General features: G+C 40.9%; 1 protein-coding gene across 6 annotated transcripts in view; it reads left to right on the top strand.

The window, feature by feature from the left end:
- The window catches only part of e4f1 (E4F transcription factor 1), a 67,798-nt gene that overhangs the window by 1,417 nt on the left and 40,231 nt on the right, over window positions 1-26,150 (top strand). For 2 of the 6 annotated variants that reach the window (XM_072268336.1, XM_072268335.1), the window contains exons 2-9: window positions 5,741-5,895; window positions 6,559-6,649; window positions 10,859-11,073; window positions 13,938-14,058; window positions 14,868-15,041; window positions 18,403-18,426; window positions 20,947-21,107; window positions 24,205-24,408. In XM_072268336.1, coding sequence (XP_072124437.1) covers window positions 5,741-5,895; window positions 6,559-6,649; window positions 10,859-11,073; window positions 13,938-14,058; window positions 14,868-15,041; window positions 18,403-18,426; window positions 20,947-21,107; window positions 24,205-24,408 — 1,145 coding nt within the window. The remainder of the gene's footprint in view (window positions 1-5,740; window positions 5,896-6,558; window positions 6,650-10,858; window positions 11,074-13,937; window positions 14,059-14,867; window positions 15,042-18,402; window positions 18,427-20,946; window positions 21,108-24,204; window positions 24,409-26,150) is intronic. The other 4 variants (XM_072268340.1, XM_072268341.1, XM_072268339.1 and 1 more) reach the window with 2 other exon arrangements.

Raw genomic sequence — 26,150 nt, 5'->3', positions numbered from 1 at the left:
CTTCTGTAACTTTCTCCAGTATTACAACTGCTAGATCACAGCCTACCAACTGTGTTCACTGACTGTGACTTCAGCTACTAAGGCATTAAATTCTGCAGGTCTCTAAATCGAAACATCTGTCTGTTCTGCTTTCACCTCATTTGAAGAGCTCCTCAAACAAATTTTTTATTATTTAATTATTCCTTAATGTGGTGTGCTGTTTGTTTGTGGTTTGAATATTCTCCTTGTGATTGCTTGGATTTTCTGTCCAATTTCCTCCTGCCCTGAAAGATTGATTGATCAGTTAATTGGCCCTAATGTTTAGTCATACTTTTAGGTAGGTGATAGAACCTGGAGGGAATTAATGAGAATCTGGGGAGATAACTTTGGATCATTTAGAATTTGTATAAAGTGATGCTTGATGGTTGGTGTGGGCTTTGTGGGTGAAAGGAGCTATTTCCATTAGACCATAAGACATAGAAGCAGAATTAGCCCATTTGGCCAACTGAGTCTGCTCCGCTATTTAATCATGGCTGATCCTTTTTTTCCCCCTCCTTAGCCCCACTCCCCACATTTCTCCCTGTAACCTTTGGTCCAATCAAGAACCTATCAAACTCTTCCTTAAATACACCCAACGATGCTGTATGGCTCCAAATCTCACATCGACAGCTTCAAATTCACTCTCCTGAACCCCTCACTGACACTCCAAATGTCATTCTAGCTTAGGAACTTCGGTACTCTGACATGGGTATTATGGCTTGAAATAGGACGATAAAACATAGGAGCAGAGATAGGTTGCTCCACCATTCCATCATGGCTTATTTATTATCTCTCTCAACCCCATTTTCCTGCCTTCTTCCCATAACATTTGATGCCCTTGCTAATGAAGAACCTGTACTTTAAATATACCCAAAGACTTGGCCTCCACAGCTGTCTATGCAATGAATTCCACCACCCTCTTGCTAAAGAAATTCCTCCTCATCTCTATTGTAAAGGCCGGCATTAGTGGCGTAGTGGCATTAGCACCGGACTTTGGAGCGAAGGCTTCAGAGTTGGAATCCAGCTGGCTCCCTTGCACGCTTTCCATCCGTGCTGGGTTGAGCATCGAGCTAGCAACTCGGCCTCGTAAAAATAAGAAAGCCTGCTAAAAAAAAAAACCACCGTCATGAGAGCATCCCGATGACTCCACTCAGAGTTAAGGTCTTTCTTTTTCTTCTGTTGTAAAGGAACGTCCTTCTATGCTGAGGCTATGGCTTGTGGTCATAGACTCTGCTGCTATTGGAAATATCCTTTCTACATCCACCCCATCTAGGCCTTTCAGTATTCAATGGGTTTCAATGAGATCTCTTCTTGTTCTTTTAAACTTGGCCCAGAGCATCAAACATGTCACAAAATCATGCTGGTGAATTTCTGGGAGTCTTGCAGGAGGACTCTTAATTCTCTTTGCACCTCTGATGTTTGAATTTTCTCCCCATTTAGTAATAGTTTGCACTATTGTTCCTTTTACCAAAATGCATTATCACACATTTCCCAACACTGTATTCCATCTACCACTTTTTTGCCCATTCTTCCAATTTGTCTAAGTGCTTCTGCAATCGCATTGCTTCCTCAGCACTTCTTACGCCTCCACCTATCTTGTATCATCTGCAAACTTTGCCACAAAGCCATCAATTCCATTATCTAAATCACTGACAAACAATATGAAAAGTAACGGTCCCAACACTGACCGCTGAGGCACACCACTAGTCACTGGCAGCCAACCAGAAAAGGCCCTCTTTATTCCCACTTGCTGCCTCCTGCCTGTCAGCCATTCCTCTATCTATGCCAGTATATTTCCTGTAACACCATAAGATTTTATCTTGTTAAGCAGCCTCATATGAGTTACCTTGACTTATTTTATCATTGGTCTCCAAGTACACCAAAACCTCATTCTTAATAGTAGACTGCAACACTTTCCCAGCCTCTGGCGTAAGCTAACTGGCCTATAGTTTCCTCTGTTTTGTCTTCCTCCAGTCTTAAAGAGGGGAGTGACATTTGCAATTTTCAAGTCCTCTGAAAACATTCCAGAATTTAGTGATTCTTGAAAGATCACTATTAATGCCTCCACAATCTCTTCGGCTACCTTTTTCACTCACTTCTGTTCCCTCTTAAATTTCTGGCATACTGCTAGTGTCTTCCACAGTGAAGACAGATACAATATATTTATTGAGTTTGTCTGCCATTTCTTTGTCCTCCCCATACTACATCTCCAGTCTCAGAGGCTTCAGTCAGGGTAGCTTGAAGAAATCTCTGCTTGACCCATCACCACATCTTATGCAGTGCCAGAGGACTCAACCATTGCTACACTATCATCAAGAATGTCTACCATTTCATACCTCAACTTCATTTCAGGAAATATGTTCATCTGGCTGGCCTTCTACTTGTGTATAGGTCAAGGCAATAGAGGAATAACACACTATTCCTCTTAGATCAAGATTCAAGATGTCGTTTTCAGGACACAAGTGTAAAGGAAGTTTAAGTAATTGTTTCTTCAGATCAGTTGCAGTACAAAAAACACACGAGATAAAGAAGACAATGATAAAACATGCAATAAATATACGTAAGCTAGCATATATACACAGCTTAGTTGTACGTTATAAAGTGATGCTAGGCACAGAGTGTCTTCATAAGGTGACTGGCAGGAAATGATAAAGTAGTGGTGGTGGGGTGGAGGTGTTGATCAGCCTTGCTTGGAGAAAGTAACTGTTTCTGAGTCTGGTGGTCCTGGTGTGGATGTTGTGGGAGTGGGACAAACGGTGCATGGGAAAGGTGGATGTTGTGGGCTCCTGCATGATGTTACTGGTCCATTTCCAGCACTTTTCTGTATATCTGTCCTTGAAGGCTTGTAGACTGATGCAAAGCATTGGGCAGGTTTGACTACCTGTTGTTGAACCTTCTTGTCCACTGCAGCAGTTTCCACAACATGCAGTGATGCAGCAGGCTAGGATGCTGTCTACTGAGAATCTGAAAAAGGATGTCAGTATTGATATGTGTGGTCCAGCTCTCTTCAGTCTCCTCAGAAAGCAGAGGTGTTGGTGAGCATTCCCTGTTGTGCTTTGGGTCCATGAGAAATGTGCACCCCAGGAATGTGAAACTGCTCGCAGTTTCCACTACTTTGCCACCACTATAAAGAGGGGTGTGAGTGAAGCGAGTTCTCCTGAAGTTGATAACCATGTCCTTTGTCTTGTTGACTTTGAGGAAGAGGTCATTTACCCAGCTCCTGGCCTCAGGCTCTTCCATCTCCTCTCTGTAGGCTGTTACATTGTTGTTGGTGGTAAGTCCCACTGCTGTCATGTCATTGGTGAACTTGACAATGTGATTACTCAGGTGTTTGGCCATGCAGTCATGTGTAAGTAGAGTAAACAGCAGTGGGCTCAGCACACAGCTCTGGGAAGGCACCCATGCTGAGGATGTTGGGGAGGGGGGAGCGGTTGTGCATCCTGGCTGTGTGAGATCTTTTGGTTAGGAAGTCTAACACTCTGCAGCACAGTGGTGTATTTAGGAGTTTGTTCACCAAGGTCTGTGGGACAACTGTGTTGAATGCCAAAATGAAATCCAGAACCAGCATGGTGCTTCTAGACCAAGGATTTAGCACCCCACTCTGCAAGTAGATCCTTGACTTCATGATCAACAGACTGCAATCAGTAAGGATAGGCAGCAGTGATCATCCTCCACAAAGCTGTATCCTCAGCTCTCTGTTATCTGTACACTCACACCTATGTGACCAGATGCTGCTCCAGCTATATGTTCACAAATGACCACCGTCGTGGACTGGATCTCAAATAACAATGAGTAGGACAGGAAGGAGATAGCGTAATGGCATGGTGTCATGGCAACAACCTTACCTTCAATGTGGAAACCATAGAACGAGGAGATTTACAAGGATGTTGCCTGGATTGGGGAGCATGCTTTATGAGAATAGATTGAGTGAACTCGGCCTTTTCTCCTTGGAGCGACGGAGGATGAGAGGCGACCTGATAGAGGTGTATAAGATAATGAGAGGCATTGATCGTGTGGATAGTCAGAAGCTTTTTCCCAAGGCTGAAATGGCTAACACGAGAGGACACAGGTTTAAGGTGCTTGGAAGTAGATGATGTAGAGGAGATGTCAGGGGTAAGTTTTTTACGCAGAGAGTGGTGAGTGCGTGGAATGGGCTGCCAGCGGCAGTGATGGAGGCAGAAACGATAGGATCTTTTAAGAGACTCCTGGATGGCTACATGGAGCTCAGAAAAATAGAGGGCTATGGGTAAAGCCTAGGTAATTCTGAGGTAGGGACATGTTTGGCACAGCTTTGTGGGCCGAAGGGCCTGTATTGTGCTGTATGTTTTCTATGTTTCTATGTTACTTTGAAGCAAATCAAAAGCAACAACACAAATGTTACTGCAAGAGGATCAGTTTTGCTGTTCCCAAACTGAAAAATAGCTCTCATGGTCTTTGGGGAAGCTCTTAGCTTTTTTTTACATAATAGAACCAGGATCAGTTTGTTGAGCAACAAACCATCTGCTGGAAGAACTCAGCAGATTCTGCAGTGAGGTGAAAAGGAATTGTGATGTTTCAGGTTGCAACCTGCATCACCACTGAGATTCTGATGAGGATGTACATAAGATCCAGGAATAAATTAACAGTAAACACAATACTGCTGCAGATAGAGACTTAAGAGATGCCAGATGATAGAATTTGGACCAAAAAAAAACTGCTAGAAGAACTCAGCATTTCATGATGCCTCTGTGGAGACAAAGCAGTGGCAATCATCATTTCAGGTTGAGATCTTCCATTAGGACTGAGTTGACACTGAAACCTGGGCCATAGACAGTTCAGTGGACTTTTCAAAGGCTATTTGGGGAAAGCAATTAATTGCAAGAACTAATGTTCTTATCAAGAAGAGAGGCAGCCAGCACCTGCTGGAAGGAACACTTCAGAGATCTACTCAGCTTCACTGTACCTCAGTGCCAGCGTTTTTGACTTAATTGAACAACAAAGAATTTTGCAGCCAGCCCTGATTCTCAAGAACTTGAAAAGGTTATTTGCTTATTTAAAGAGCAACAGGGCCTTGGGAGCAGACAATATCCCTGCTGAGAAATGACTTCAGTCATGAAACCTCATGTCATTGTCCTAATTTGAGAAAAGGCAGATGTGTCAAAGTACCTTGGATGTTGTGATTGTGATCATCTTCAAAAAAAGACACATCAGATGTATGTTCTTACTGACTGTCACAGGGAAAGCCATTTACCGGCTCTGTCTCAAGGGTCATTGGCACTAATGATTTTAGGTGGGTCAGATTTACCACTCATGCCATGTGCTAGTGAGGTAAGAAATGGGAAGGTAGTGCAGTTCATTATGTAGCTGAGGAGCTGGTGCCGGAGGGAGGGCTTCATTTATGGATCATTAGGCTTTCTTCCAGGGTAAGTGGAACTTGCACAAGGGATGGGTTGTGTCTGAACTAAAGCTGCTTGGGAGGGTTCAAACTTAAGTGATGGACTTGGAAACCAGAGCAGGAGGTCGGTAAATGGAAGGATTGAACTAGAACGAGGATGCTGACCGCTCAACTGTATGCATGTATTTGGAAGCTGACCTCCAAGTTGTCAACTCATTCACTAAAGCAGATAGTTGGTGCTTTTGCAAGTGGAAGTCTTAAAATGACATGAAAACATTGATTTGAATTAAGTAATGTTTGCATTGCTAGAGCTTATTCATTGTGTTAACTCTGGGATCTTTCTTGCAGAAGAACATGATGTTCATAAATGTGGCCGATGTCAGGCAGAATTTTGCAGCTTGGAGGGGTTCATTACTCACAAATTGCAGAAAGTATGCCAGCGGAACCAGGCTCCATCCACAGGTTGTCCTAAGCATCTCCATCTCAACCAAACAGCTTTTGAGGTAGTTGGTACTTAATGTATCGATACCCTAGGCGCAATCTCTTTTGTAATTAGCATTTTGGTCTTTCCTGTGTACTCTGCTCTATAATTTTGCACCTCCTTTCTGACTTTTTTCATTCCTTTTACTTGTAATGGCTTCCCTTCGTAAGACCTCCCTATCATCACCTCATGCATTAATTGTAGCAACAGTAAAAGGATGTGGTAATTCCAGAATCATTTAAATTCTTCTCACAACTTTTTGATCTCCTCTTTCCTTATTGTTTGTCAGTCCTTTTCCACCTCCTCATCTCACCACTTCTTCCCACTGTCTCATCCCAACTCGCCATTTTCTGAACCCACCACAACTGAAAACTATCACCCCATTCTCTATTCTTATTCTTTCTTTCTCCATCCTCCATCCCCCTTTTCTTCTCATTTCTCCCACCACCCCTGCCCTGCCTCTCTTAATTCTGCAAATGTAAATAATTGAAAAGTTAGAGTTTTATTTCTTTTTGGCTAGGCTTAATGGTTAACTACCCTCCTTGGGTACCTGAGAAGGGAATTATCTAACAGTAGAGATTTATGTTTTCCACCTTTCCAGTTGAAAGTAAACCATTTGTTTAACTGTAGCAGACTTTGCCATCTTGGAGCCTGGTTTTCATCCTCTTCTTCACTGTGTTTTCAGGAGTCTGTGCCCTTGGACTCGGCAATCACTCTCACACAGTTGGTTGTGGCTTCCCTTGCACAAACTGAAGCAAACAGCAAATCACATTCAGGTGAGGTAGCATTGGAAAAAGATTAATCTCTATATATTTGTTTCCTTGTCAAGTGAATGGATGCCAGTTTGAAATTAAAAACATTGTCTTTCTGAGCACTCATTGCTGCCATTTGATACTCCCAAATGAGGCATGAAGTGCAGCAAAGGAAAGAACTCAGCTTGTCAAGTGTCAGCTATGGAGGTAAAGTGATGCTTCTTTCACAGATTCTGCTCGACCTACTGAGTTTCACCAATAGTTTATGTCTTTGCTCCGATTCCAGTATTTGCAGACTCTCATCTCTGAGATATGACATGCATTCATCATAGAAAAGTACAGCACAGAAACAGGCCCTTCAGCCCTTCTTGTAATGTGTCCACATCAAACAATTTAAACTACCTAGTCCCATTGACTTGTGCCTGGACCATAGCTGCCCATGCCCAAGTACCTATTCAGACTTTCCTTAAATGTTGAAATCGAGCTTGCATGCAGCACTTATGCTGACAGCTCATTCCACACTCCTGTAACCCTCTGAATGAAGAAATTTCCCCTCATGTTCCCCTTAACCTTTTCACCTTTCATCCTTAACCCATGACCTCCAGTTGTAGTGCCACAAACATCAGTGGAAAAAGCCTGCCTGCATTTACCCTATGCCTCTCATAATTTGTATGCCTCTGTCAAATTTCCCCTTAATCTTCTAACCTATTCAAAGAAAGTCCTAACCCAGTCAGCTTTTCCTTATAACTCAAATCCTCCAGTTCTGACAATATCCTTTTAAATTTTCTCTGTACTCTTTCAACTTTATTTACATCTTTCCTGTGGGTAGGTGACCAAAGTTGCACACAGTACTCTAAATTAGGCCTCACAAATGTCTTATGTAACTTCAGCACACCATGCCATCTCAATATTTTGATTTATGAAGGCCAATGTGCCTAAAGATTTCTTTACGACGCTACCTACCTGTGATAACCACCTTTATTGAATTATGGGCCTATATTCCCAGATCCCTTTGTTCTACTGCACTCCTCAGTGCCCTACCACTCACTATGTAAGACCTGACCTGGTTGGTCCTACCAAAGTGCAACACTGCGCACTTGTCATAATTAAATTCATCTGCCATTTTCAGGCCATTTTTCCAGCTGGTCCAGATCCTGCTGCAAGGTCTGATAGTCTTCCTTGCTGTCACTACACCCCAAATCTTGGTGTCATCCACAAATCTGCTGATCCAGTTTACCACATTATCATCCAGATCAATGATGTACATGACAAACAACAATGGACCCAGCACAAGATCCCTGTGGCACTCCACTAGTCACAGGCTTCCAGTCAGAGAGGTAACCATCTACTACCAGTCTTTGGCTTCTCCCACAAAGCCAATGTCTAATCCAGTTTACTACCTTTTCCTGAATGCCGAGTGACTGAACCTTCTTGACCAAACTCCTATATGGGACCTTGTCAAAGGCTTACTAGAGTCCATGTAGTTGATATCCACTGCCTTGCCTTCATCAACTTCCTTGCTAACTTTCTCGATAAAGTCTATAAGATTGCTTAGAGATGACCTAGCATGCACAAATCCCTGCTGGCTATCCCAAATTAATCAGTCCCTGTCTAACCAAATACTCATATATCTGGTCTCTTAGAATACCTTTCAATAACTTCCCCACTACTGATGTCAGGTTCACCAGCCTATAATTTCCTGGTTTAATTTTAGAGCCTTTCCTAAACAGCGGAACAAAATTAGCTATCCTTCAATACTCTGGTACCTCACCTGTTGCTTGGGCACGTGGCCAAGTGGTTAAGGCATTGGACTAGCGACCTGAAGGTTGTGAGTTCGAACCCCAGCCAAGGCAATGTACTGTGTCCTTGAGCAAGGCACTTAATCACACATTGCTCTGCGACGACACGGGTGCCAAGCTGTATGGGTCCTAATGCCCTTCCCTTGGACAACATTGGTGTCGTGGAGAGGGGAGACTTGCAGCATGGGCAACTGCTGGTCTTCCGTACAACCTTGCCCAGTCCTGCGACCTGGAGAGTGAAGACTTTCCAGGCGCAGATCCATGGTCTTGCAAGACTAACGGATGCCACCTGTTGCTAAGGATGATTTTAAATATATCTGCTAGGAACCCTGCAATTCCTACATTTGCCTTCCACAGGGTCTGAGGGAACACCTTATCAGTCCCTGGGGATCTATTCACCCTACTTTGCCTCAAGACAGCAAACACCTCCTCTGTAATCTGTAAAGGGTCTGTGACCTCACTGATGCTTTGCCTTACATCTATCTGTGTCCATCTCCCGAGTAAATACAGATCCCCATCCTTTTTGGCACCACGCATAGATTACGATTCTGAACTTCCGGAGGACCAATTTTGTCCCTTGTAATCCTTTTGCTCTTAACATATCCGTAGAATCCCTCAGGATTCTCCTTCATCTCGTCTGCTAGGGTAGTGGTCCCCAGTCTCCGGGCTGTGAAGAATGCAGGGGTGCAGCGGTAGCTGGGACGCACCCAGCACATCTTTAAGAAAAAAGCCAAAATAAACAAACTAATTAATTAGGTACTGCCTGGCACATAAATGTCGGCCCAGATCAGAGGCGATTGCCGATTTCACTTGCTCTACGCCTTTTTAGCCCTCCTGATTTCCTTCTTAAGTGTTCTCTTGCATTTTTTGTACTCCATAAGTACCTCATTTGTCCTAGCTGCCTATACCTGCTATGCACCTTTTTTTTCCCCTTAACCAGGTCTTCAAAATTTCTAGAAAACCAAGGTTCCCTAAAACTTGTTGTCTTTATGTTATATTCCGACTGGCACATACAAACTTTGTACTCCAAAATTCCACTTTTGAAGGCCTTCCACTTACCAAGTACACCTTGCCAGAACGCAACCTGTCCCAATCCACACTTGCCAAATCCTTTCTGATACCTTCAAAATTGACCTTTCTCCAATTTAGAATCTCAACAGACCTATATTATTCTATATTTACTTTGATCTAATGGAATTATGATCACTAGATGCAAATTCCTCTACATAAACTTTTGTCACCTGTCCTGTCTCATTTTCTAATAGTAAATCAAGTATCACACATTTTCTTGTTGGGACCTGTGTGTACTGATTAAAGAAACACATTTGACAAACTCTATCCCAGCTAGTCCTTTTATAGTATGGAAGTCCTATCAACATGTGGAAAGTTAAAACCAGCTATGTTTCTTGCAACTGTCTATGATCTCTGTGTACAAATTCATTCCTTTAAATCCCTTGGATGGTTGAGTGGTCTGTATTACAGCCCCGTTAATGTGGTCATACCTTTCGTATTCCTCAGTCCCACCCATAAAGCCTCACTAGACGAGTTCTCCGGTCTGTCCTGACTGAGTGCTGCCGTGACATTTTCCCTGACTAGTAGTGCCATTCCTCCCCCTTTAATCACTCCTGCTCTGTTGTGTCTAAAACAGTGCTACTCTGGAGTATTGAGCTGCCAGTCCTGCCCCTCCTGTAACCAAGTCTCAACTAGTGGCTACAATATTATAATTCCAGATGTTGATCCATGCCCTGAGCTCATTTGCGTTTCCATTGATGCTCCTTGCATTGAAATATATGCAGCTCAGGACATTAGTCATAGTCGTAGTCGTACTTTATTGATCCCGGGGGAAATTGATTAGATGCACCACGCTCAGTCTTTTGATTCCTGACTTTGTCTGAGGTCTGAAGATTATCTGTCTCCACAACTACTATTTGTTCTATCACTCTGGTTCCCATCCCTCTGCATCTCTCGTTTAAACCCCCTCCCCCCACCAATCCAAACCCTTCCGCTTGGATAGTAAACCCCTCTATTTCAGGTGCAAACCATCTCTTCTGTACAGGTCCAATCTTCCCTGGAAGAGAGTCCAATAACCCAAAAGTCTCTCCCACAACTCATTAGTCACTTTTTGATTGGTCTGGCTAATTAGGTGTAACTTCGTACTGTGACACTATTCAGGCAAAACTCACCTCTTGTTGGTCTTTCTGAATCAGCAAATATAAAGTACTTATATATGGTGAATTTTCTTTTCCAGTCAGCCCTTAAGAAAGTTTTGAGGTAAAAGTGTGGGAAGATTATACTGAGACTTTAAGTTGGGCAGTATTCAAAGAATAACATTTATCCTAGATCAATGTAATACTTCTTCAAGAATGGCAGCTGTATCAGCCTCAAGTCAATGTGATGCTGCATTTTGCATTCTAAGTTGTGATTCTATTTCCAGATGCTGGGGCCAACAAGGCATGTCAGATCTCAGAGGAACAATTTTGTGAATACTCTCAACTGCAACAGACAGAACAGCTTACCAGTGAAGTGACTGATGGTCAGAACTGCCAGAAGAACCTGGAAGAGGGTGGGGCTGAAAAGAAGAGATATGAAATGGTTCTGACTGACGAGGGACGCTTCATGTGTCAAGTCTGTGAAAAGACCTTTAAAACGGTCAGTTTGATTGTAAGACATAGGAGCAGAATTAGGCCATTTGGCCCGTCAAATCTGCTGCACCATTTCATCATGGCCGATCCATTTCCTTCTTAACCCTGTTCTCCTACGCTCTCCCTATAGCCTTTTATGCCCTGACTAATCTAGAACCTATCAACCTGTGCCTTAAATGTACTCAGTGACCTGGCCTCCACAGCTGCCTGTGGCAATGAAATCTACAGATTTATCACCCTCTGACTAAAGGAATTCCTCTTCATCTCTGTTCTAAATGGATGTCCCTGTATTTTGAGGCTGTGCCCTTTGGTCCTCGACTCCCCCACCATAGGAAATGTCCTCTGCGCATCCACTCTATCTCAGCCTTTCAACATTCGATATGTTTCAATGAAAGCCCCCCTCATTCTTCTAAATTCCAATGAGTACAGGCTCAGAACTTTCAATCACTGCTCATATTATAATCCTTTCATTCCCAGAATCGTTCACATGAATCTCCTCTGTACCCTTTCCAATGTCAGCAGATCCTTTATTAAATAAGGGCCCAAAACTGTTCACAGTACTCCAGGTGAGGCTTCACTAGTGCCTTGTTTAGCCTCAGCATTACATCCTTGCTTTCAAATTCTAGTCCTTTTGAAATAAGTGCTTAACATTGCATTTGACTTCCCCACCTCCGATTCAACATGTAAATTAACCTTTAGGGAATCCTGCATGAGTGTAAATCCCTTTGCACCTCGAATTTTTGAATTTTCTCCCTGTTAGAAAATAGTCTATGCTTTTAGTTCTGTCAAAGTGTAAGACCGTACACTTCCTGACACTGTATTCCATCTGCCACCTCTTTGCCCATTCTCCTAACCTGTTTAAGCCCTTCTGCAGCCTGTCTGCTTCCTCAACACTACCTGCCCCTCCACCTATCTTCTTATCAGCTGCAAAGCCATGAATTTTATCATTCCAATCATTGGCATACAACGTAAAAAGAAGCGGTCCAAACACAGACCCTTTTGGAACACAGCTGGTCACTGTCAGCTAATCTGAAAAGGATCTTCTTATTCCCAGTCTTTGTCTCCTGTCAATGCTCTATCCATGCTAATATCTTTCTTGTAATACCATGGGCTCTTATCTTGTTTAGCAGCCTCATGTGCAGCTCCTTGTCAAAGTACTTCTGAAAATCCAAGTACACAACATGCACCGATTCCCCTTTGTCTATCCTGCTTGTTATTTCTTCAAAGAATTCCAACAGATTTATCAGGCAAGATTTTTCCTGAAGGAAGCCGTGCTGACTTTGGTCTATTTTGGCATGTGCTTCCAGGTACCCCCGCAACCACGTCCTTAGCAATCTACTCCAACATCTTCCTAACTACTGAGGCCAGGTGAGCCTCTTCTGCCTCCCTCACTTGAAGAGTGGAGTGACGTTTGTAGTCCTCTGGAACCATGCCAGAGGATTATTGATTCTTGAAAGATACTACGAATGCCTCCATGGTCTCTTCAGCTACTTCTTTTAGAACCCTGGGGTAGAGTCAATCAGGTCCAAATGACTTACTTACCTTCAGACCTTTCAATTTCCCAAGCACCATCTCCCTAGTAATAGCAATTGCGTTCACTTCTGCCCTTAGACACTCGAAATCCTGGCATACTGCTCGTGTCTTCCATAGCATGACATACTTGGGTTTTGACCGAAGAAAAGAATGGCTGGAGTTGCTTGGCACTGTTGTGCAAGAGTATTTATTCTGTGCATCAAAATGAAACTTACAAAAAATGAGTAAAAATAGCAAAAAGCAAACTGCTAATACTTACAAAAAGATATCTACCAGAAAACACAATTGTAAGCTATATACTATGTGCAATGTGAACTCCTGGTAGCTTGATCTCTCTCTCCCTGATACTGAGAGTGATCAGCCCCATTTTTTTTAGGCACCAGGACATCTTTAATTTAAAGTGTATGGTGGGAAAACACTATAAAGCCAACCCATTATAAGAATATACCAGGGGAAGACATTGAAGTGCGCACACTCAGCACAATGACAGCTGAATGAGAAGGCAATGTTTGTGTTGATGTGTGAATGCACATGTGTACAGAATGCATTTATCGAGCACTCTCCATCATGCACAGTGAAAACTGATGCAAAATACTTATTCAGTTCTTCCTTGTCATTTTCCAGCGGTCTTATATCTAATCTCACCTCTCTTTTACTCTTTGTATATCTGAAAAAACTTTTGGTATCATTTTTAATATTATTGCCTAGCTTACCTTCGTGTTTAATCTTCCTCCCTCCTTGCCTCCATGGAATTTTTAGTTGCCTTCTCTTGGTTTTTAAAAATGTCCCAATCCTTTAACTTCTCACTAAATTTTTCTCTATTATATGCCCTCCCTTTTGCTTTTATGTTGGCTTTGACTTCCTTTGTCAGCCAAAGTTGCATCATCCTGCCTTTAGAATACTTCCTCTTCTTTGAGTGTGATGGTAAATGGTAATAAAATTAATCATTAGTAAAATGTGAAATGGGGTATTGTAGTAGAAAGATAATTGAAAATGACCAAGCAAGTGTTTTTTTTGAGAGAAAGTAGACATGTGTTCTCCATTTACAGTACATATAAGAATTCTGAAACCCTGCAGCCAGGAGTGTCTCTGAAAGTATTCTGCAAGCAGTTAACTCGAAAACTGAGGAGGGAACCCAGAACCCAGTTCAAGAGCTTTATTACAGTGTGTGAATTAAGAAGCTTGTGGATGTGCAGTGTTAGTGAGGTTAATGGGATTTAATTTCTGCTGTGTCTGAATTTCAGTGCAGAAGTTCAAGCTTAAGGTATGTGCATATGTGTATGTAACTTGAATCCAACAGCCTTGAACTTTTCAGAGGATCTGATGTTATATTTGCAGGCTGTCATCTTAAAGGCACACATGGTTACCCATAGTGACAAGAAGCCTTTCAAATGCAAGATATGTGGAATGGCTTTCAGAACCAAGGGATCTTTAGTTAGACACAACCGACGACACACAGGTGAGAAGTGCCATGTGAAGTGAATGTTCTGGCTCTAACAAACTTTGCATTTCATTAAGTAGGGAGCACATTGTTCCCTTTTCTTTGCACCACTATCAACAATTTTGTACTTCTTTTCTAGTATTTGCATTAAGTTCTGTTACTTTAGCTACTGTTAATTAAACAGTAGCCCTGTTGCTTATTGTATGTTTACCAATATTGATGGGTTCTATGACACTGTGGAGTTAAATAACTCCTGAAAAGATGTGTATCTTTGTTGTGTGTCCCTATATTCTCATTCTCTGTTGCGTGTTTTTTCATCCATATTGCACGTTGATGAAAGAAAAATGGAGAACTATGTGGAAAAATGGAGGACTTTAGATTGATCTTGGAGAACTGGAGTAACAATCATTTTGTTTTCCTTTACACTCATGTATTGAAGAATGACAATCTTGAATCTTGAGTAGGTTAAAAGGTTGGCCAATATAGTGGGCCAAAGGGCCTGTACTGTTCTCTGTTCTACGTTTATCTCTGTGTCTGTTTATATCTTCAACCTTTGACGACCAAGTGATTTAAGAGTGGCTCATGACATGGTGAAGTTTACAGCCTGAATAGGCTTAATTTTGTAAAGCTTAGGTTTATTTGACTGCTGCAGTGCTAGTCTGATCATGGCTAAGTAATATTGCAAGATTTACCTCTTAGGTGGGTTTAAAACAATTAAATTCTTTGGAAGGAGAGAATGTTGTTGAGTCTTGAGAACTTGAGTCCAAACGATTGCTGGGACTTGCAGATACTCTGAAGATATAAACTGTTGTCATTTTTTCTCACAGATGAACGTCCATATAAGTGCCGGATGTGTGGGATGAGTTTTCGGGAATCTGGAGCTCTCACTCGCCACCTGAAGGCTATCACTCCTTGTACAGAGAAAGTAAAGTTCCAACAGATGAAATTAATTTCAACAACCAACCAAGATGAATCAATGAATAAACCTGAAACTCAGGAAGGTATTGTTACGTTTTGTAACACCAAAACATAAAATTAATTGAAAGAAAAGCACAGGAGCCCAGGATGAGTGTGCTTATTTTCATTTTACTTTTGTGAGACACACACAATATGACGTGGTTGAAATAAAATATGCTGTTCTCGTACTTCTTACATACAACCGGTAATGAAATATGCAAACAAAGAAAGCTTAATCAGGCAATATATTTACAATATTACTCAAATATTACTGAAATATTAAATACGCAACACTACTCCCTTCTAGCTATAAACTCCAACTCAGTATTGAACACATCTCAACCATATACATGGTATACAACTACTGTATAGACATCCACAGCATAGTAAATTTTAAATTGTCCCTTTCAGGCTGAAACATTTAATCTCTGTGGAGGATTTCATACTCTTGTGGGATAATGACTTTCCTGACAAGAGGGGTCACTCTGCTTGGCAGCTGAGACTTGTGGCTGTGAAACAACCTGAGGTTCTAGGGTTTCTTCCATGGTGGTTGTAGAAGTTGACTTTGGAATGGCAATAAGTGATTCCTTCAGCTCTGAACACCTCTCCTCTGGATGTGTTGGCATCCCATACAGTACATGGCAAGATGCTTGATCTGCGGATCTATCCCAGGCCACCAGACAAAGCTTTGAGCCAATGCTTGCATTTTGACCACACCTGGATGACCAGCATGTAGCTCCTCCAATACTTCAGCTCTAAGCTTGGATGGTATGACAACTCTCAATCTCCACATAAGGCAACCCCTTCAAGGGGGTTCATTCCACCACTGGTAAAAATGGGGCAACTGGAATTTCTGCTGCACATTCCAGCCATTTTGGGTGGCCATATAGATCTGAGACAGTGTAGGGTCTTTTCTGCTTTCTCTTTGCATCGTCTTTGTCATAATAGGGAGACTTTTGATTTGTATTAGGGAGAATACACCAAGGGACGTGTCCTCTTTTGTAAATTTTTCAAGTATTTCCTTTTCCAAGGGTAAACAGGGCAATCCATCAGCATTTCCATGATTAGTCAACCTCTTGAATTTGATCTTGTAATTGAATCCTCCAAGAAACAGAGCTGATCTCTACATTCGTTCTGCTGCTGTTAGTGGAGCATCCTTCCGTGGATTGAAAATGGACACAAGTGGTTAATGATCAGTAACAAGGGTAAACGCTCATACTGGTTGAAACATTTTTCACCCCAGGCTAGATGCAAGACTTCTCTGTCAATCTGTGCGTAATTTTTCTCTGCAGTGGTAAGGGAACATGATGCAAAGGCTATGGGGCGTTCACTTCCATCACTCATAAGATGTGAGATGACTGCACCTATACCATAATGCGAGGAGTCACAGGCAAGCTTCACTGGACAATGTGGATCATAATGTGTGAGTACAGTGTCTGACATCACAGTTTCCTTTACCTTTTTGAAAGCCTTCTCACACTGCTTTGCCCACTTCTTCCCCATCTGTAGTAATGAGTTCAAGGGGTGGAGCGCAGTAGCTAGGTTTGGCAGGAACCTGTTAAAGTCATTGTCAAATCTTAAAAAAGACCGCAGTTGTGACATGTCCTTTGACCTTGGGGCATCTAGTACTGCTTGAATATTCTCAACACACGTCTAATCTTTGTGCATCAATGGTGTGACCACAGTAAGTGATGCTAGGTTTAAATAATTCTCACTTGTTTCGTCGAGCTCTGAGCCCATAATCTTACAATCTTTTTAACACTGTCTTGAGATCTTGGAGTTGTTCCTTGTCATCCTCACCGGTAACAATGATGTCATCCACGTAATACTGAGTGCCTGGGCAGCCGTGAAAGCGTCCATAGCTTTCTGCCAGAATTCAGGTGCAGATGCTACTCCATAAATAAGCCTTTGATAGTGATAAAGCCCTTTGCAAGTGCTTATGATGAGAAACGGTTTGGACTCTTCTTCCATCTCCATCTGTAGGAAGGCCTCAGCTAAGTCCACTTTGCTGAAGTGTTTTCCTCCAGAAACGTTTGCAAAAATATCCTCCTCCTGGGCAGAGGGTATTGATCTATTTTCAATACTGGGTCAATGGTGACCTTAAAATCACCACAGATCCTGACAGACCTATTCTTGGCTACTGTGATCGCTGGAGTTGTCCATGGGTTCCACTCAACCTTGGAAAGAATTCCTTCAGCCTCCGTGCAATCTAGCTCTCTGACTACTTTATCACGGATGACATAAGGAACTGGGTAGGCTTTGTAAAACTTGGAGTATGGCACTTTCATTTTAGCACTATTTTATCTTTGATGTATTTGAGTTTTCCAATGCCATCCTTGACACTGCTGGTGCATCATCCAGTTCCTTTCTTAATTAGTTTCAGTTGACTCTATTGCAGGGGATGTGGCTTGTAAATCTCAAGGCTACTCAGTCCTGTGTCATTCTTATCATCAGATTTTTCACCAACAGTATGCAGAGTTAAAACTGCAACTTGACTTATTGATCTTTTATCTTTCCTGTGCAGTCCAGTTATTTTTGTCTGTCCAACATGCTCTTTGTATGTGTCCTATGTTGCATTCTCTGTAAGTTTTGCGTTTAAACCTGCATTTGTCTGATGTATGTGAACCTCTGCCACAATGGTAACACAATTTGTTCTACCTAGTCAGTTTCTGTTTAGACATTGCAATCCTGTTCATGCTCACTTTCATTCCTGACTGCAACTCAATTATGTCTCTGGCTGCTGTCTCCATTGATACAGCAATATCAACTGCTCTTTTAAATGTGAATTGTGCTTCAGTTAGGAGTCATTTTTAAATGCATTCTTGTAAAATTCTACAAACTAAACAATCTCATAGTGCATCATTAAGCCCATCACTAAACTGACAATGCTCAGACAATTTCTACTGTTCAGCCATATAAGCTGAAATGGACTCCCCTTTCTTTTGATTCTACTTATGAAACCTAAATCGTTCTGCAATCAACAGTGATTTCGGTTCTAATTGTTCCTGTATTACTTTCGTGATATCAGCAAAGGTCATTTTGGCTGGTTTGGTTGGAGCAGTCAAACTTCTAAGCCAGCTGTATGCTTTTCCGTCTATTATACTCGGCAAAAGTGGCAATCGCTTTGCATTGGCTATTTCATTTGCTTCAAAGTACTCAATTTGTTCAGTATACGTCACAGTTTATATATTGTGCAGTTGAACACATCTATCTTTCTGATGTAGCCAGTCATTTCTGCTTTTTTTTAAATCACCTGGTACTCATTGTTTATGAACCTGTAAATTTGTTCATATTCTGCCTTTTTTTGAATTTGAATGTGTCGCTGCACTTCTGAAGAAAGAAAATACATGCACTCTTTTAAAACTTGAATGTCTCTCTCTCTCTCTCTCTCTCCTCCTTGTGAAGAAAGAATGTGCTGCCCTTCAACAGGTAGGTAGTTGTCTTGGGTCGTTTTAAAACTACTCGTTGCCACTGTTATGTTTTGTAGCTCCAAAGCATAAAACTAATTGAAAGAAAAATATGGAGCCAGGGATAATGTGTCTTCTCTTAGTTTTTTTAGTGAGGTGCACACATATGATGTGGCGTAATGACATGCCGATCATGTACTTGCGTATAACCTGTAATGAATTATGTAAACAAACAAAGAATGCTTAATCAACGATATATTTACAATATTACTCAAATATTAAATACACAAGATACAGCACTGACCGTGCATTATATGACATGCTGTACTCTTGTAGTAACTATTGTTTAAGCTCCATTTCATCAAGTACTTTTTAAAAATGGGTCAAGTCACCATGCAGTGATTCAGAGCAGCAAAGCGTGCAGGCTGAAATTAGTTTCCAATGTTTAAGGGAGATGGAATTGAAGGGATGAACAAATATTTTACAGCTGAATGGAACAGTGGTTTGACCTGTCAAGAAAGATATTTTTGTATAGGAGGAAGTCAGAGTCACAGGTACAACATTGATGCAGGCCCTGAAGCCCATCAAGTCCAAGTCAGTCATTGAACTTAAAGTTCTAAATTAATTCTACCCTAACCCATTTCAATTTCTCTGCATTTCCATCATTTTTTTCCAACCCACCTCCCCACTCATATACACACTAGAGGGAATTTGCAGTGGCCAGTTAAGTTACCAACCATCACATTATTGGCATGTGTATAATTACCAGAAAACCCAGAGGCAAATCCTTGGGTTACAAGGAGAAAGTGTAAACGCCATATAGATAGCATGGGTCAGGATTGAACCCAAGCCACTGCAGTTTTATAAATGCACCATAGAAAGAATCCTGTCGAGATGCATAATGGCAACTGCTCTGCACATGATCACAAGAAACCACAGAATTGTGGACACAGCTCAGCACATCACGGAAAACAGCCTCTCCTCCATTGCTTCTGTCTATACTTCTCACTGCCTCAATAATGTAGCCAGCACATTCCAGGACCACTGCTCCTCATGGACATTCTCTCTTCTCTCCTCTTCCATTGGGTAGAAGGTACATAGGTTTGGCTCGCTCGTAGGATAAAATGAGCTCTTTACCTCATCATCTACAATTGGCCTGGTTATGTTCTTGTACCTTATAGTTTACTTGCACTGCACTTTCTCTAGCTGTTGCATTGTTATTGTTCTACCTTGTCCCACCTTAATGCACTGTGCAATGATTTGATCTATAAGAACTAAATGCAAGTCCAGCTTTTCACTGTATCTTGATACATGTGATAGTAATAAACCAGTTCCAGTAGTTGTGAGGAAGCAAAGTGCCCCTGCACTTGAAGTCTGTGGAATGATGTTGAGGCTCAAGGGGTTGATTTAAAAGGACAGGTTGCATAAACTAGGCTTCAATTCTTTCCAATTGAGAGGATGCTAACTGAGAGGTTCTTATGATTTCTATTATGAGACAGGAAGGATTGGGTGGAAATTGTTGCTGGATGGAAATCCAGATCAAGGGCTGTAGAAAAATTATAGATATGCCTTTGGGATGGTATCAGGAAACACCTTCAGAGGACAGTGGAAATCTAGAATCATCTTAAGGCTGTGGGTGGAGTGATGGGGATGGGTCATTTGAAAATTTGAAAATGTTAATAGATTCGTACAGGGAAGTATTCAGAATTACAAAACTAAGGTATATAGATGGAAATAATATAGAAGTTAGCCTGCAGTAACTGAGTAACATATGGGGAATCTCAATAGACTCTGCTCTATTTCCTTTGTTGAGTCCAGTCTGGGCAATGATATGCGGAAGTTCTTGCTTTGCATTTGTTCGTGTAAAACTTTGTATTTGTACTTGTAATTGACCCCGAAATGCTAGTGGTTGTCAATCTTTCTTTGGTTAGCTAAACCATTTCAAAGGGCTGGTTAGGCTCAACTGAATTATTGTGAATCAAGAATTACATAGTAGGGATGCCTAAAGGATGTTATTGAAACAGATCAATTTTCAAAAGTTTTGTAGCATTGCTTGTAATACCTTTATATTCTAAACCTGTTTTAACTAGCTGATTTAAATTCACCTGATACCTCACTGGGCCTGACCCATGTCTCTGGATTATAAGAGCTGTGATGTCATCGTTATGCCATTCCCCTGAGCAAAAAGAAAGTTTCAACAAGTGAGGGAAACAGTTTGTCAATGAGCATTCAGTGGTAGGTGGTGGATGGCCACTGGGCAGTTAAGCAAAGTATTAATTACAAATAAAATTTATCTTGGGGTATTTAATTAATTTAATCACAACCCAAATGCAAACTTTACGTCCATTATTCACTGTTTTAGGCAGCAAATGTTCATGATTGATGTTACTTCAAGAAACTGATTTGTTTTAAATAATGATCCACAGCACTCATAGGCAAAATTGATTTTGTATTTGTTAAAAGAATAGGTTTTATGTTCTGTAACATATTGTTCAGTAAGGTTTATTTGCCTTCCACACCTCGTTTTTTTAAAATTTTACAGTAAATAAGCAAATTGAAGAGTTGGTTTCTGCAGCAGCACCAGAGTCTCCGGAAACAACAGCAGTGATCAGTGTGCTTACGAATTCTGAAGGAAGCATCGAGGAAGTGCAAGTTCATAATGTGAGCCAGGCTCTGGATTCTGAAGCTGCACAGAAACCACAGGTAAGCTATCACCAACACACCCAGGTTTCTTGGGTCAGGAAGGGTCAAACATTTTATCTTTGAGTGAAATAATACGGAAAGAATATTTTTTCCTTTTTATAAAATATATTAAACAATAAACACAGCCTCATAGTATAGTCAAAGGTAAATTAATGAAATAGGCCCATAACTCCCTGGTGTATCTCCTTTCGTAAGCAGGAAAATAATGAGTTAGATTCTTGAATGATCAGGGCATGAAGGGATACGGAGAAAGCAGGAGATTGGATCAGCCATGATGAAATGACGGAGCAGGCTCAATCGGCCAGAGGGCCTAATTCTGTTCCTATATTTTAGGGTCTTATAAATCTTATTTGCCACGCTTCATCCTTTGCCATAATTTCCTGTATTAAAATAAACTATGGTAAGTGCTTCTCCTGCCTAGTCTTTTCTGTATTTGGGATGTGCATCCTGTGTCTCTTTTTACTCCCATTAATTTTACATTTGTTTTCAGAAGATACACCTTCTTCATCATGCACTGTTATCTCAAGTAGTTTATTGCAATACTTCTGATAGGGAAAGAACACTAATTTAGTAACTTTAATGTTTTACGACTTAGTCAGAAGGTAATATATTCAAGTTTCCATTCAGAGAACTGAGTTCATAATGAAGAATGGTATATTAAGGAATGCATTTGGTTAGAAATATTGATACAATTTTACTTTGAAACCTTTTCATAATGGATCTATTTCTAATATTTATAGTATGTTGTTGGCAATGAGAAACATTCCGTTAGACAAAGTTAAAAACCTCTGGGAGCGAGACCTACAAAGTTCAATTGACGAGGATACTTGGATTGAAATTTTTAAATTTGTTCACACCTCTTCGTTATGTGTGCGTCACTCTCTTTCACAATTTAAAGTGGTTCATGGAGCCTATAATAGGTGTAATGTCGAAAAGGCCTCTCTAATTCATATGTTTTGGTCCTGCCTGCAGCTTGCTAAATTTTGGAAAGAAGTATTTCAAACTTTCTTGGAGCTTTTTAAAGTAAGCTTCAAACCCAATCCTCTGACTGCCTTGTTTGGCATTGTTGGAGGAAATGATTTTACTCTTAAGCGGAATGATTTGCATATTTTGGCTTTTATTTCTCTTTTAGCCGGAAGAGTTTTGTTTCTTAAATGGAAAGATGCTGCTCTGCCTACTCATGCCCATTGGTTGATTGATGTTATGTCGTGTTTAAATCTAGAGAAGATTAGGTGTTCTATTTCTATACCTAGACAAGATTTTTTCACATTATGGGGACCTTTTTGGAACTGCTTTCACAATTTTCGACTTGTTCAGCAATGATGATGGCTTGGATATGTTTGAATTTATGACTATGTATCAGAGATTTTTTTTTCTTTTAACCAAACAGCTGTTTTTTTCTCTCTTTTGTTTTGTTATGGGGTTTTGATTTTGCTTTAGATTAGAATAAAATATACCTTTTCAATATTATGGTTAATTTACTATACATAGTTATGGGGCATTTCAATCTTGTTTCTGTTTCCATAATATCATAATGTATTTTGTATTCATCTATGCAAGTAATTAATAAAAATATTGAAAAAGAAAAGAAATATTGTTTTTCAGCTAAGGCATTAAACCATTAGCCCTTTGAGATCCAAAATGTACCATGGCACAATATTGAAGAATAACATAGCAGATTATCTGGTCATTATTACACAACTTGGCAGATATATTTACCACTTACAAAAGCACAGTACTGGCCCTTTGGCCCATGATGTTGAGCTGACCTATTAAACTACGCTAAGATCCTTTCCTCCCACATAGCTCTTCATTTATCTGTCAATCATGTGCCTATCTAAAAGTAGAGTTTGTTAAATGCCCTTAATGTTTCTGCCTCTCCCACCACTGCTGCAGTGCACTCACCACTCTCTGTAAAAAAAAACCTTAACTTTGACAACGCCCCCCACTATACTCTCTTCCAATCAGCTTATTAGCAATTTCTTCCATGGGAAATAGTCTCTGGCTGGCCACTTGATCTATGCCTTTTTATCATCTTGTACAACTCTGTCAAGTCACTGCTTATCCTCCTTTGCTCCAGAGAGAAAACCTGCTAGCTCTTGCAGCCTATCCTCAGTCCAGGCAGTATCCTGGTAAATTTCTGCACCCTCTCTAGAGCTTCCATGCCCTTCCTATAATGAAATGATCAGAACTGAACAGAATATTCTAGTGTGGTTTAACCAAGATCTATACAGCTGCAACATTTCCTTAACATCTCTTGAACTTTATCAACTTATAAAAAGTTTTTAAAAGGAGTACAAAATGGTTATCTTGATTGCAGATCTTCTTTGATCCAATTTTTTTTTACTGGCCCTATTGAATATACTGGCTTGTAATTTCAATGTATGCTCTAATGCCTCAAACTTGATATGCCTTTAAAGCATGTGTGTTGGTCTGTGTCTTGCCTATTTCATCTCTAAGATTGGTCACTAATCTCAGGTTTCTTCCCTGTAGTGCCTCCAGAGCTCCGTTACTAAATCTCGTCTTTCAGACCCTGAAATGACACAGCATCTGCAGCCTGTTATTGCCAGTATTCAACAATAACTTGTCAAAAGAGTTTTGACTATGAAACTCAGTATTCTTTTGTTTTTTTTTGATGAAATGGATTTCATGTACAGTTGTGAGGGTAAGGACTGATAGCGGGGGTTGGCTGCAAGGAAAAGCATAGGTGAAAGCAAGAAGAAAGGAAATATAAGGATCAGAATCAGGTTTATTATCACTAATGTGAAATTTGTTGTTTTGTGACAGTACAGTGCAAGACTTTAAAAATTACTATGTTGCAATTAAAATAAATAAATAGTGCAAAATAGGTTCAGGGACTATTTAGAAATCTGACAGTGGAGGGCCTTTTCCAAAATGCTGAGTCTGTGTCTTCAGACTCCCTGATGGTAGTAAATGAAAAGGATGGACAAATAGCCTTCCTCATCCATAACCAACTAATACACAGATGGTCCAGTGGTTCGTATGTGTGAAAGGGGTTTGTAATTCTAGAGCTATTGTACTTTGACTTCTATATATTTGAAATTTAGTTCATCTTAGTATTGTCTTCTTTCTCTAGTCACCTGCTTCCAAGGAGCAGGCTCCAGAGGAGACTTCCAATGAGAATCTGATCTGTCAGGCCATGAGGAATTCTGGGATTGTCATAGAAACTATTACCATTGGAGATTCCGAGAAATCCACAGGAACACCTCCATTGACTGCTGAGGGCGACACAGAAGAGGATTTCGTGGAAGACTGTGTTGTGATGGAGGAAGATGATACGGTACCTTTTAGTCTGATAGTTTTCTGAGAATTGTCAGTTGGAGCCTGGATGTCCGAGTTTCCTCTTCAGTACCATATATCCCCACAGCTCACTCTTCCAGTCTCTGAGTTTGTGCATTTCCCTTCAGTAATCCAGTGCACTCTATGGGGATAGTGGCATACGGGTTGTTATTGGTCTGAATGAATGATTTGGAGACATGAATTCAAACTCCACCACAGCAGAAACATTTAATTACTGTGAAGTGCAAGTGCTCGTGAAACTACTGTACAATCAGTACTCTTAAGGAAAGAAATCTGTCCTTTTACTAGTCTGTATCTCCAGTCCCATGGGAAATTTCTTGATTCCTAAATGATTACAGATTGTTGCAAGAAACATAAGGTTGTTGTTATAGGTGATTTTAACTTTCCACATATTGGCTGGGACTCCCATACAGTAAAAAGACTTGATGGGATAAAGTTTGTCAAATGAGTTTAGGAAAGAAGTCACAACAAAAGTGTGCAATACTTGATCTGCTATTAAGGAATGAGGACAGGTCAGGTGACAGAAGTTTGTGTAGGGTTGAGATTCTAAATTGGAGAAATTGATGGTATCAGAAAGGAACCTGCAAGTGTAGATTGGGACAGGCTGTTTTTTGGTAAAGGTGTACTTGGTAAGTGGGAAGCCTTCACAAGTGAAATTTTGAGAGTACAAAGCTTGTATATGCCTGTCAAAATAAAAGGTAAAGATAAAAGGTGTAGGGAACCTTGGTTTCCAAGAGGTATTGAGGCCCTGGTTAAGAAAAAAAAAGTGCGTAGCAGGTTGGTGCTTATGGAATTTATGAAATGCAAGAGAACACTTAAAAAAGAAGCAACGCACATTAAAATTAATCAGGAGGGCTAAAAGAAGGTACGAGAGTGCCTTAGCAGACAAAGTGAAAGAGAATCTACGAGATTCTATAGATATGTTAAGAGCAAAAGGATTGGAAGGGATAAAACTGGTCCTATGGAAGATCAGAATGGTAATCTATGTGTGGAGCCAAAAGAGACGGGGGAGATTTTAAATGGATTTTTTTGCATCTGTATTTACTTGGAGATGGACACGGAGTCTATAGAAATAAGGCAAAGCAGCAGTGATGTTATGGACCCTGTACAGATTACAGAGGAGGAGGTGTTTGCTACCTTGAGGCAAATTAGGGTGGATAAATCCCCAGGGCCTTACAAGGTGTTCCCTCAGACCCTGTGGGAGGCAAGGGAAGAAATTGCTGGGGCCCTAGCAGAGATATTTACATTATCCTTAGCAACAGGTGAAGTATCAGAGGATTGGAGAATAGCCAATATTGTTCCGCTGTGTAAGAAAGGCTCTAAAAATAAACGAGGAAATTATAGGCTGGTGAGGCTGACATCAGTAGTTGGAGAGTTATTGGAAGGTACTCTAAGGGACCGGATATATGAGTATTTGGAGAGACAGGGACTGATTAGGGATAGCCAACATGTACCACCTTCCTGATGGCAGCAACGAGAAGAGAGGATAGCCAGGGTAGTGGGGGTCCTTGATGATGGATGTTGCTTTCCTGTAATAGTGCTCTCTGTAGATGTGCTCAGTGGTGTGGACAGCTTTACCCATGATAGACTGGGCCATATCCACTGATTTTGTAGGATTTTCTAATCAAGGGCATTGATGTTTCCACATCAGGACGTGATGCAACCAATCAATATACTCTTCACAATATATTTATAAAATTTGTCAAAGTTTAGATGTCATGC

The sequence above is a fragment of the Mobula birostris genome, chromosome 9 (genome assembly GCF_030028105.1).
Source record: "Mobula birostris isolate sMobBir1 chromosome 9, sMobBir1.hap1, whole genome shotgun sequence".
NCBI classification, from domain to species: domain Eukaryota; kingdom Metazoa; phylum Chordata; class Chondrichthyes; order Myliobatiformes; family Myliobatidae; genus Mobula; species Mobula birostris.
This window is presented reverse-complemented; position numbering and strand designations above follow the sequence as displayed.